This window comes from Mesocricetus auratus, unplaced genomic scaffold (assembly GCF_017639785.1).
Source record: "Mesocricetus auratus isolate SY011 unplaced genomic scaffold, BCM_Maur_2.0 Super-Scaffold_2245, whole genome shotgun sequence".
Taxonomy (NCBI): Eukaryota; Metazoa; Chordata; class Mammalia; order Rodentia; family Cricetidae; genus Mesocricetus; species Mesocricetus auratus.
The window spans coordinates 2,757,017-2,768,973 of NW_024429180.1; the positions used below are offsets into that span (position 1 = coordinate 2,757,017).

Here is an 11,957-nt window from a genome sequence, read left to right on the forward strand (position 1 = left end):
GCATCTCTCATTGTGGGATGGGCACCCGTTTTTTTGTTTTGTTTTGTTTTGTTTTGCTCTCTTGGTTCCTCACAGAAAGCTTGCCAGCACTCAGCTTAGCTGTTGGGAAGGGGTTGGACTTAGGATTCCATGTTCAGAGAGCTGTGGGGTTTCTGAGCCGCTGAGGAAACCTGGAGGTCCTAGAATGCCAGCTTACGGGTGGTGGGAAGCTCAGGCTTTCCCCAGCATTGAGCAGCTAAGGAAAGGCAAAGCCTTCCCTCAAGGGTCCTTGGGTTTCCTGGCTTTCTTTTCAAAACCCTTCCCGGTATCACTCCTGAGATTCTGTCACAGGAAATTTAATGAAGGGATGAGTTTCCCATCTCTCCTCCTTGGAAACTTGAGCTTCTTGGCTGGGTGGTGTGAGTGTGGAGGGGTGGGGGAGAGGGCGGGGAGAGGGTGGGGTAGTGGGGGGGTTCATGGTCACACGTGTAAGATAGACACCCTCATCCCCTTGGGGTCTGGACTCGATTTAATTTAAAAATGGGGAGCTGGGTTTAATCTCGGAAGACAGGATTGCAGGATTGCAGACAGGGAGTTGCCAGGTTAGGATCTGCTGCCTCTCTTAACATGACCTCCAACACCCCCCCCATCCCTACCCCCTCACCCCCACCCCGTGGCCCACACAGCCCAGGAGTCTCCTACTCTGATCTTGTAGCTAGGGACCATCAGCGTGTTTGAAGGGAATCATTTCAGTCAAGAGAAAAGTTCTGAATGTGAAAATATTCTACTTGGATTTTTAAATTTCAAACCACACTGGGAGATGGTAGTGTGTTTGTTTTACTGTTCGAGTCTCCAGTGTCCACACATCCTTCAAAGTGCCTGGGGGGGAGGTGGCACTGCTACCCTCTTCAATTTCAGCTGTTCCAAGGGTTCCTTGGGATCCCTCGTGAGAAGTGAGTCTGTCCCTGGATAAGCTATCTAAGGACTTGTGTGATTAACCGTACTGAAGATGCGTCTGGGAGTAGCCGCAAAGCCTTTACTCTTCTTGGAGGTTTCCATCTCAAGGTTATTTGAGATGCTAGCTATACTGTTGCTGGAGATTTCTTGTCCCAATGCCCTCTTTTCAGCCCCAAATAGACACACAGATGCCGTATTAACCATAAGACCGTTTGCCGATGGCTGGGGCTTCTTGATGGCTGGCTCTGTCTTAATCATTAACCCATTAGCTATTAATCCATGTATTTCTACACGGCCTCATCTTACCGGAGAACTCCTGGGCGCGTCCTCCCCTCCCCTCTTGCGGACCCCACCCTGCCTACCTTTCCCAGAATTCTCCCCATCTCCTAGTCCTGCCTATCTTCAGCCTCTGTGGCCAAGCAGTGTTTTGCTCATCCACCAGTAAGAGAAACACTGAAGGATGCCCCCCCCATCAGTATACTTTGCTTTAACCTTCAGATGTCAGTAACGTTTCATGTGGAAAATACCACCCCCCCTTTCCATATTAAACACTTTCTTAGCAGGACAGAAATATAATTGGGTCTCCATTTCCCCAGATTCCCTGTCTGCGGATCCAAACAACACTGGGCTGGAAAAAAAAACATTTGGAGGAAAGGGAGAGTGTGCGGGCATGTGCAGACTCTGTGTTTGTCCCCTGAAACGGTGCAACATGGCACCATTTAGATAGTCTTGCGTCGTAGTAGGCGTCAGAAGTAACGGAGAGAAACTGAAAATTTTGCACGGGGGAATAGGCATGGCCTCTGTGCAAATGCTCACTCAGGATAAGGGGCTTGTGTATCTCTGGGTTTTAGAGATATAGGAGGTCCTGGGACCAGTCATCCAAGGTCACCGGGAGATGACTGTAAGTTATTTCTAAACATTTATAGAATGGGGCCAGCTACTTGTATTAGGGTACCTCATAAACTCTCTTAAATTGGCGTAGACTTTGAAGTTGCCTCTACGGATTCCCCAGAGAAAGAGCAGCGATTGTTCCCCCTTTGCTGTAGATAAGGAAAATGATCCACGGAAGACTAGGTAATTTACATAATGTTTTAAGCAAGCAGAAGACAAATAGGGGGATTGCCATTTGCCATTTTTGGAAACAGGATAAAAACCCATCTTTTAGCAAAAACAACTCTAAGGGATAGGAGTGAGGCTGCCAAGCCTTTAGTTTCAGTGGCCCTCAGATTGAAGCAGGAAGGCCGTGAGCTAAGGGCCACCCTGCAGCATGTTGTGAATTCCAGGCCAGCCTGTGCTACATGCTAAAAGCCTGTCTCCACACAAACCCCCAAAAGTGCTACCGAATTAGAAAAGAAAGAACTTTAGCTTAGCTCATTGTTTAGAAAGACTCGGGAACTCACTAAGCGTAACTCTTAGGAGACTGAATTGAACTTTTTATGAGACCAATAAATGAAACCATAGAAGTTTAATGTTAATTGGTTTGGCATAGAGAAGACTACTGTCTGAATGTGACTTTTAATACACAAAATCTATACCGAGGTTAAAATAGAACATTTGCTCGTGCTATAGACATCCCTTGCCAATTTCTGTAATGGATCAGAGAGCTCTTGTCTTAACAGGAAAAACCTTACATGCAAGTAATGGATGGTGATTGGCGGTTTTGTTTTTCTATCCTCATTGGCTGTTTTATTCATTCATTCCTGAAACATTTATCAAGTATTTATCTCAGAGATACAAGTAAGCAGGAGATGTCTCTTGGCCTTAAAGGAACTTAAAATCTATCAGAGTTAGGTATGTGCCTGCAGGAGAGTGCTGGATAATGGGGTCAGCTGCTATAACAGGCCTCAGGGACATTGTTTTAAGGTTACTGAATTATAGGGTCAAATATCAGCTTTTCAGGTCCAGAGACCAGATATTTGATCAGTATGACCTGAGTCGGTCAGACTCAAGGGAGCTAACATGTATTTGTCTGACTCCACAAGAAAAGCAAAATGTTGTTTTATTAAAGTACGTTGGAATTTCAGTAAAAACAAGTGAAGTCTAGCAATAGTGGTACACACCTTTAATCCCAGCACTTGGGAGGCAGAGGCAGGTGGATGTGAGTTTGAGGTCAGCGTGGTCTACAGAGTGAGTTCCAGTTATTACGCAGAGAAACACTGTCCCAAAACAAAACCAAAACCAAAAAAACAAAAGCCTATCTAATTAATTCTGTTGGCTCTGCGTCTTTTCTCCCCGTAAGAAAGTTGAAACGGGAAGCATATTACAGACAGGTGGGTTGTTGAGCCTGGACTCAGAATGAAGGCAGTGAAGACCACAGCTGGTGGCAGCATTGGCGGCTGCTGCCCCACTGTGACAGGTCTGCTGGGCCCCTCGGGATCCAGACCGATGGAGTCCAACCTTGGCTTTTAAGTAGTGACAGGGAAACTGCTCCTGCTATACAGGTCCTGTTCTTTCTGTGACCCGATCTTACCCCCTGACTGGCGAAAGTGGTAGGGTTTTAGTGTTTAATTGAAAGTCAGTTGGAGCTCAGGGGCAGTCTTTGACACAGCAGATAGGCTCCATTCTAGGCCCTATTTATTTAGTTGTTTTGAGTCATGATCTAATGTGTCCCAAGGTGGTCTGGAACTTGGTGTACTTCCGAGGGTGACATTAAACCTTCCTTTGACTTACCCCTCCTCCACCTTCCAAGTCCCGGGGGCTATAGGCATTTGCCACCAGGGTCTGTTTAATTCGGCGCCGGAGCCAACCCAGGGCTCTCTCTGTGTGCGCGAGGCCAGCACTGTATCAACCCAGCTCCATTCCCAGCCCAGCCCTGTCTTTTCAAACACAGCTGATCTCATTCGTTGTGTCTTGGTTTTATCTTCAGGTGTCTCTCCCTCGTCCATTCTGAATGCAACCTGAACTCACCCTTTGCAGTTTCAGCGTCAGGGCCGACGCGTCTGTGTTTGACATTGTATCCTGTTGGATTTGGGCTCTCTCAATGTCGCCCTGGGACTCAGTGGTCTTCTCTGAGTGTCCTTCTGGATGGAGTGCTATAGGAACTTACTTCCTTCTCCCCATCAGGCTGTATTGCCTTTATGTTTTACTAAATGCCTGCCTTTAGCCGTTAGATTCATCTGGGGGAAGGCAGGGACCCAGACAAGGTTTGGATAGATAGGTCAGAATCCATGCCGAGCCCTTAAGCGATCAGTGGGGCATTCTTCATGAATGAAGCGCAACACAGCTTGCACTTGGGGGGTCCAGCTGACACTCAACTTTTCATCTGTTTTACGTGTGTGACCTCTCTAGGGTACCGGCCAAGTAGGAGGTGCTGGTGGAAACCAGGCTGCAGCGGTGTCTCTAAGGAGCGCCCTGTCCTGTGGGTACAGCCTTCTCCAACGCTGTGCTCTCAGCAGCTCCTGCTCTCCCACAACCATGTTTCGTTTGTCCGTTCAGTAGCAAACCACCTGAAGCCAACAATTCAAACAGTATTGGTCACATCTTGTGACCGTCGTGCCCAGACTCTGAACCCCACCCACCCAAAACTACCACGAGATCAGGTCTGATGCAAAAGCAAAGAGTCTTTTCCTATCAACAAGTTAACTGGGATTAACTCGGGTCCTCCGTCCTGTCCAACACAGCGGGTAGAGCCAGAGAGACCCCAAGCAGCAGTGGGGCAGGGAATATATTGGGACAGAGCAAGGGTCCGCTAGTTGCATAGCAACAGTCTCAGGATTGGTGCACTTGCTGCCTTGGGCAACCTGCCCTGTGTTGATTGGTCAGTTGCAGCTGCAGGAAGATTGCTGTGCCTAGAAGTCATGGGGGGGGCGGCCTTCCACTGTTATCAGTAAAGCACATCCAGAGCCCTCCAGCTAACTTCTGATTGGTTCCTCGCCACATGGAGGGCAAGGTCAAGGGTGCTCAACACACATTGCTGAGTCAGGGACTTTTGTCTTGCTGCGTCTCTTCTGCAGCCTGTCATGGCCGCCAAAGCAGGGGGCTGGGTGAGGGTCTGGGCTCTCAGTCTTCACAGCTCTAAATTCTGGTCAAGGCGCGGCTGGCTGGTTCTTCTTTGGTTCTTATCTAGGGAGGCTGCGTCTAACATGGCTCTTGACTCCTGTGATGCATTCATCCGCCTTGGGGTAGGGGGACATTTTTCTCTGTGTCATATGACCCTTCTCGATGGCCACCTTGATATTGTTTCCGTTGTCTCAAAAGTAGCAGAAGTTTTAGAAATATATTCTCACCAACTCTCTTTGAGACGTTCAAAATGAGTACAATGTGGTTGGGTCATATCCACCCCTACTGCTCACCCCAAGTCTTCCCACCTTCAGTCCCCACCCCCCATTCCAACTTCGTGTCCGCATAACCCACCGAGTCCAGTCTGACTCCGCTCCGTGCTTTCCGGATCTTCATGGACATGGGACCACTCACGGGAGCATGATCCACCTGCTGGAACCTAACCCCCCCCAAAGAAAACAGATTAACCCAATGCCTCCAGCAATCAACCATCTACACTCTTCAACGGCGCAGACAGGGAGCCCATCCTCCCTCCGTGCTAGAGTATTGACTGGCTTGGTTTTGCGCAGGTCTTGATTGGACTGTGAGCTCTCCGGAGTTCCGGGACTTGCTCATGCTCAGGATACACTTGGATTTCAGTCAGTCCTGCCCAGCCTCTGGTGGTCACAGTCTTTCCACCCCCTCCTCCGTTTTGATTCCTGAGTCTTTTTTTTTTTTTTTTTTTTTTTTTTTGGCAGCGAAGGAGCGTGGTGTAGATGTCCCATCTGTGTGTGGGCACCTCACAGAGTCTTTGCGCTTTGACCGGTTGTGAATTTCTGCATTAGCCGACGTCCGTGGCAGAGGATGAGGTCTGGCAGCTGTGGGATTCTTTATACGGTGCTTGGCTTAGCTTGGAAAAGAGGAAGGAAGCCTTTCCTAGAGGCTACCTTTGGAATGTGCTCCGTGCCTTTTCTACTTTGTTTTGTCAGTCTAAGCTAGCCTGTATTCAGAGGAAGAGGAAGTAGACTCCACCTTTTAGTTTGAGAGCTGCATCCCTACAGTGAGGAAGGGTAAAGGGTCCACCTGCCGCCTTCATTACAGAGCATCTGAAATGGATCTGGTAGGATGTGGTTCAAGAAATGCCAGACGTGACACTTACGCCAGATTAGTGCTAAAGAAGTGTGTCTAGTGCCTTACACAGTTTTTGTTTGTGTTTTTGAGTGAAGTCTCCTTGGTGAGTGAAAACAGACTCCATCTGGGCAGAAAGTGGTTGGTCAGAATCAGATAGGAATTGATCACAAATGACTGTCGTGTGAACCCAAATTTGAATCAAGTCCCAGTTCTGTCTGTTTCTCTGTCTCTCTGTCCATTTCTCTGCCCCTCTCTCTGTCCCTCTCTGTGTCTTCCCCTCCCCCTCCATCTCTCCTTCTCCCCCACCCTCCCTCCCCCCCTCTCTGTGTCTCTATCTCTAACCCCCCTCCCCACACCAGGCAGTGTTCTGGTGTGTGTCTAGTCCTGAACACATAGCAATCCTCCTGCCTTAGCCTTCCAGAGGCTGAAATTATAGATGAGAATGACTATGGCTGGCTTTAAGTATCTCTCTGTTGATTTAAAGTTGTTTTCTTCTTTCAAATGATGAGTGCATAGCAGCCTTTTATCTTAAAAAAATCTAAAAGAGCTATTGACAGTTATTTTTCTCGCCTAAGTCAGGCGCTAGGGGGGGAAAATGTCACATAACGACAGATTCCTGGGTTCATAATTCTACAGATTCCTGGGTTCATAATTCAAAGCCTTCAGCTTTGAAATTTTTTTGCCACAAATTTTCTTTCTTTACGGCGCTACGATGAGAAGTTGGCTTGAAGTGACCCTGGTTCTTTTAAATGTGGAAAAGGAGCCGAGTAACTCAAGCTAAGGAAACAGTGTCTAAGGACACAGAAGTGCCCTCCCTCTGTGAGACGCTCAGACATTGATGGTTGGCTCCCTCTGTGGTCCTCGTGGCCGGCGGGTGAGGTCTCTGGCTGTCTGGGAAGACATGATCTTGTGCTGAGGCTCTCTGTGAGCATCTTTGCAACCCTAGTTCCCACGTTTACGATCATGTATCTCTCTAGCATTCCTTGGCAACAGTTTCGCAGTGAATGTTGCCATAAGGAACCAAGACCCAATGTCTTAAGAACTCCCCCTGATGTATCTGTCCTTCTAAAGAGTAAGGAAGCTGGCCTGCTACACTCTGGTTTTAAGATGGCTCTCAAAGGTTGGCGTGACGCGAGGAAATGCAAGGGCAGCAGGATCGGCTAGAGAAGGCAGCCAGGGAAGACCCGGAAATCCGAGACTGGCTGTGAGAGTCCAGCAGATAGCAGCAGCTGACAGATGGGATTGCAAGCAGCCTCGCACAAGCAGCCTCGCGGCGAAAGAAACAGTTCTAACAGAGCGATGCGCCACCCCACAGTACGGAGAGCGTCTTCAGCAGTTACTCATTCATCTCTCAAGGTTAACATCCACATTAAAGACCGAAATAAAAGGGAACACACAAAATAATCCAGTTAACAAGTTGACAGATGAATGCAGGGGTTCTCAAGTGAAGAAATGCACACGGCCAATAAATACATGAAGAAATAAATGTGTAAGGTATTTATTGGGCAGATAGAAACAGAAACTAGGTCGAGAGCCTGTCTTACCCCAGCAAGAGTGGCTGTCGTTACGAAAATAAAAAAAAATGGGGGCTGGAGAGGCGGCTCAGATGGTTAAGAGCACTGGCTGTTCTGGTGGAGGACCCAGGTGCAGTGCCCACATCCACGTGGTGGCTCACAACCGTCCGTGACCTGAGCTTCGGGGGGCCTGGCATCCTCCCCTGACCGCCAAGGGCGCCAGGCGTGCATCTGGTTCGCATACATGCATACTGGCAAAGCCCTGGCGCATATAGAATAAAATAAACAAAAAATGAAAGAAAAGCAGCAGGCGGTGTTGAGGGCTTGGGAGAGAGACAGTCCCACGCGCCGTGTTGGTGGGACGGTGAATTAGAACAGCCACTATGGCCGTCACACAGGGGAGGTTCCTCAAAAAAAAAATCTGAAAGTAGAACTACCTCACGGGGTCTAGCTGGTGCAGTCCTGCGGTTTACACCCAGAGTAGCTAAAGTTGGAATGCTGTGGAGATAGCATAAACCGGTGTGCTGCGGCGCTGATCCCATTAGCCAGCTTTTGGGTCAGCCTGGGTGTGTAAGGAAAAGGTGATAGCATCTACGGTGGAGTTATTATCCAGCCGTAAGGAACAAAGGTGTGCCGACGCTTTTGCAGAAACAGTGGCAAGAGAAGCCAGGCAGACTCAGGAAGCAAGTGACACACACTTTCTGTCATCTGTAGAATCCAGAGGTGTGTTGCTTCCTGCTTGCCTGCTTCTTAGAGAGTCTGGAAGAAAGCAGGGCTAGCTGGAGGAAAGACAAGAGAGGGTTAGGGTGTCTCTGTGAACACATTCACAGGATTAGTATACACGTATGGAGATGGCATAATGAAATTCATTATTTTTAGTCAGTGTGTAAGTAGGTGCTAATCGGATTAAAAAAAAATAACATAGGACTGGAAATCTCCCAAAGCAAGAATAGCGCTAATCCTGAGAGGCAAGGCGTGGCTCTCTTGGTCTGCACATTCATTTAATAATTGGCGATCAGTTAGCCTGCACTGCTACCCCGTTGTCTGGGCATTAGAAATTCAAAATGTCGACTGGATCTCTTGTGAGTGACCTCAGGAGGCAGCTGTCCTGGAGGCACTTCCTGGGCTTCCGTCCCTTTGCAGGGCCCTCAGCTGTGCTGTGAGCCTGGCCCTTGGTCTTCACAGTGGGAGAGCCTGGCCCTCAGTCTTCACAATGGGAGAGCCTGGCCCTCAGTCTTCACAGGCAGGAGAGCCTGGCCCTCAGTCTTCCCAGGTGGGACAGCCTGGCCCTCAGTCTTCCCAGGTGGGAGAGCCTGGCCCTCAGTCTTCACAGGGGGGAGAGCCTGGCCCTCAGTCTTCACAGTGGGAGAGCCTGGCCCTCAGTCTTCCCAGGTGGGAGAGCCTGGCCCTCAGTCTTCACCAGCTCCTCTGTGTTCTGTTCACAGACAGCCATCCTGAGGCGGCAGGGGCGGTACATGCGCTCCACAGTCCCCGTGAATGCAGAGGAGGAGGCGCAGAGTTTATTTGTCACCGAGGTAGGTACTTTCATTTTCTCTGCATCATGTGCACTGTAAAGACATCCCATCCCCCCCGTCCCCAAAAAAGGTGGGGAAGGAGACATTTCCCATTGTAAAGACTTTTCCCTCCACCCCCACCTTCCATGGAATCTTGTCATTTTTCTGACATTTTGCTGTCAAAGAGATGATGGCATTTTAAAGATTAAAATGGAAAGTTTCGGGTGCGTAGAGTGGATGGAAGTGTCTGCAGAGCTCATTTGTGATTCTCAAATAGCTACCTGTACAAAGACACACCACATGGTGACTTGTAATGCGAACTCGGCCGATAATGGCTGGCTTAGCAGCATATCACGGGCTCTTTTGCTTCACTGGCGTTTTTGCAAACAAGGTTCAGGACTAGAACCGGGTGGTTATAGCCACAGCTGACTGTCCCTGACCTGTGTGCGATATAATCACACTCTTTCTTGTGTGAGCACACACATAATAACCTGGACAAAGAGACATCACCACCCTCCAGATGGCATGGTTTTGGTTCCCGTGTGTGTGTGCTTATTCCTCCAGCTGTTTTTTAGGTAGAAGAAATCAATTATTTTCTGCAATTTTGTTTCTTGAAATGTTTCTTCCTTTAGAAATGAGTTTTGGGGGCCGGCAAGATGGTTCAGTAGGTAAAGATGGCTGGCAGCACGGGAGTTTGATACCCAGGACCCACGTGCAGGAGGAGAAAGCCCTCTGACCTTCACACACATGCTGTCTCTCACACACATGTGCTGTGACACACACACACACACACACACACGCACACACACATGAGTAATATATTTAAAAATGAGCTGGGCCAATTTTTTTTTCTAGGTGATATTTAGATGAGGCACATTCTGTTTAGCAAAACTGTGCTTTTTACAGTGACAACCAATTAAATAACATTTTGTCCTGCTGGAAATTTAAGAGAAAACAAGTCTGTGTATAAGATGTTGAAATAGTGTTCTGTCACTGCCCTTCTGTCATCCCCCTGCTCCAGTACCTTCTCCACCATGTTAGTACCTTTAGTGTCCACACTTGGTGTGTTTATACAGGTTCACACACACACACACAAACATATGTTTATACAGACCTCTGTATACATACTAGGTATGTTTATACAGGCTTACACACACACACACACACACACACACACACACACACACACACACACGGTATGTTTATACAGATATGAACATTTCTTTAAAGGCAGGCTTTGGCAAAATGTGACGTCAGGCCAAAATCCGGCCTGCGGCCTACTTTTGTGACTGAGGTTTTGTCAGTGCATGGCCGTACCCATCTGCTCACAGGTTGGGCTGTAGTCATAATACAACAGACTTGCGTATAGATAACGTGACCCTGAAGCTCATGGTGTTATGACTGTCTGGACTTCTACAGAATGTTTGCCAGCTTCTGCCTCAGAGCATGTGGCAAAAGTGTCTCTCGGTTCTCCCTACTCCTTAAAAGGGTTTGTTTTTGTTTTGTTTTGTTTTTGTTTTATTTTAAGGGTAGGGAGAACACTGGGTTACATTTCTCAAAGATTTGCTTGTTCTTTTAAAATTGTTTCTTTAGATTTATTTATTTTATACGTGTGAGTGTTTTACCTGCATGTGTACGGGCGTACCCCATCCATGCTGGTTTCCATGGAGGTCCAAGGAGGGTGTTGGAGTCCCCGGAACTGGAGTTTTGGATAACTGTAAATCATGATAGAGGTGTTAGGAACTGAACCCAAATCCTCTGCAAGAGCAACAAGGGTTCTTAACTCCTGAGGCTTGGCTTTAACCCAAGTTATTTTATGGGTATGAGCGTTTGCCTGGGTGTCATGTGTGTGCAGTGCCAACAGCGACCACAAGAGGGCATCAGGTCCCCTGGAACTGGAATTACAGATGGTTGTGGGCCACCATGTAGGCGCTGGGAATTGAACCCAGGTCCTCTTAACCCCTGGGCCATCTCACCAGCCCTCCAGTTAGCTGTTTTAATCACTGCGGTCTACGCAATCCCTGTGTCATCCTGAGCTGCTGGAGCCCATGTGATTAAACTGTGTTAGGCCTCTTCTGTCTGCCCTCCACCCTCTCGTCTGGAGGACAGTGAACTTGCAAAAACAACAACAACCCTCTATGTGCCGTTCACATGCCTGTCAACAATTCTTGTTGAGGTCCCCAAGCCTGAAAGGTGCTCACGTCCCCTCCTGTTTGGAGACAGTTTTCTTATTAGATTTCCAATGGAATCCGTTGTGTCAAAGATTGGAGCCCCACGGGTGGGTGGCGCCTGGTTTACCTGGTACCTCTGCCTTGGGATTCAAGCTAGATAGGTAAGAGCGCTTGTTGAGTGAATTTCTGGGTAGCTGGAGTACTTGCTGATTTGTGCAGTTTACTCCTGCGTGTGCGCATGCGTGTGTGTGTGTGTGTGTGTATGCATGTGCGTGTGTGTGTGCATGAGTGCCTGTATGTGTGTGCGTGTGTGAGCGCATGAGTTTGCACGTGCGTGCGTGTGTGCGCGTGCGTGCGTGTGTGCGCGTGCGTGCGTGTGCGCGTGCATGCGTGTGTGTGCGCGTGCGTGTGTGTACATGTACATGTGTACATGTGAACCTCAATCACATATGGAGGTCTGAAGGCAACTTGCAAGAGTTCATCTCTTCTTCCACCATGGGGCTTCAGAGGGTTGAACTCAGGTTATCGGGCTTGGTGGCCTTTTTTTTTTTGACCAGCGAGTCCTTACTGCCCAGTTCCTTACAAGTTTAAATATTTAGGCATTATATTGCCCCGTTTTGCTTAAGGTCGTAAACACGTGGGTATTCAAATACGCCATTCATAAAAACAGCCACGCTGTCCACTTTTGTCTTCCCCTCTTACTTTTAGCTAGC

General features: G+C 48.4%; 1 protein-coding gene across 20 annotated transcripts in view; it reads left to right on the plus strand.

The window, feature by feature from the left end:
* The window catches only part of Dock9 (dedicator of cytokinesis 9), a 252,776-nt gene that overhangs the window by 120,733 nt on the left and 120,086 nt on the right, over nucleotides 1-11,957 (plus strand). For all 20 annotated transcript variants that reach the window (XM_040743307.1, XM_040743434.1, XM_040743566.1 and 17 more), the window contains exon 3: nucleotides 9,005-9,094. In XM_040743307.1, the coding sequence (XP_040599241.1) occupies nucleotides 9,005-9,094 (90 nt within the window). The remainder of the gene's footprint in view (nucleotides 1-9,004; nucleotides 9,095-11,957) is intronic.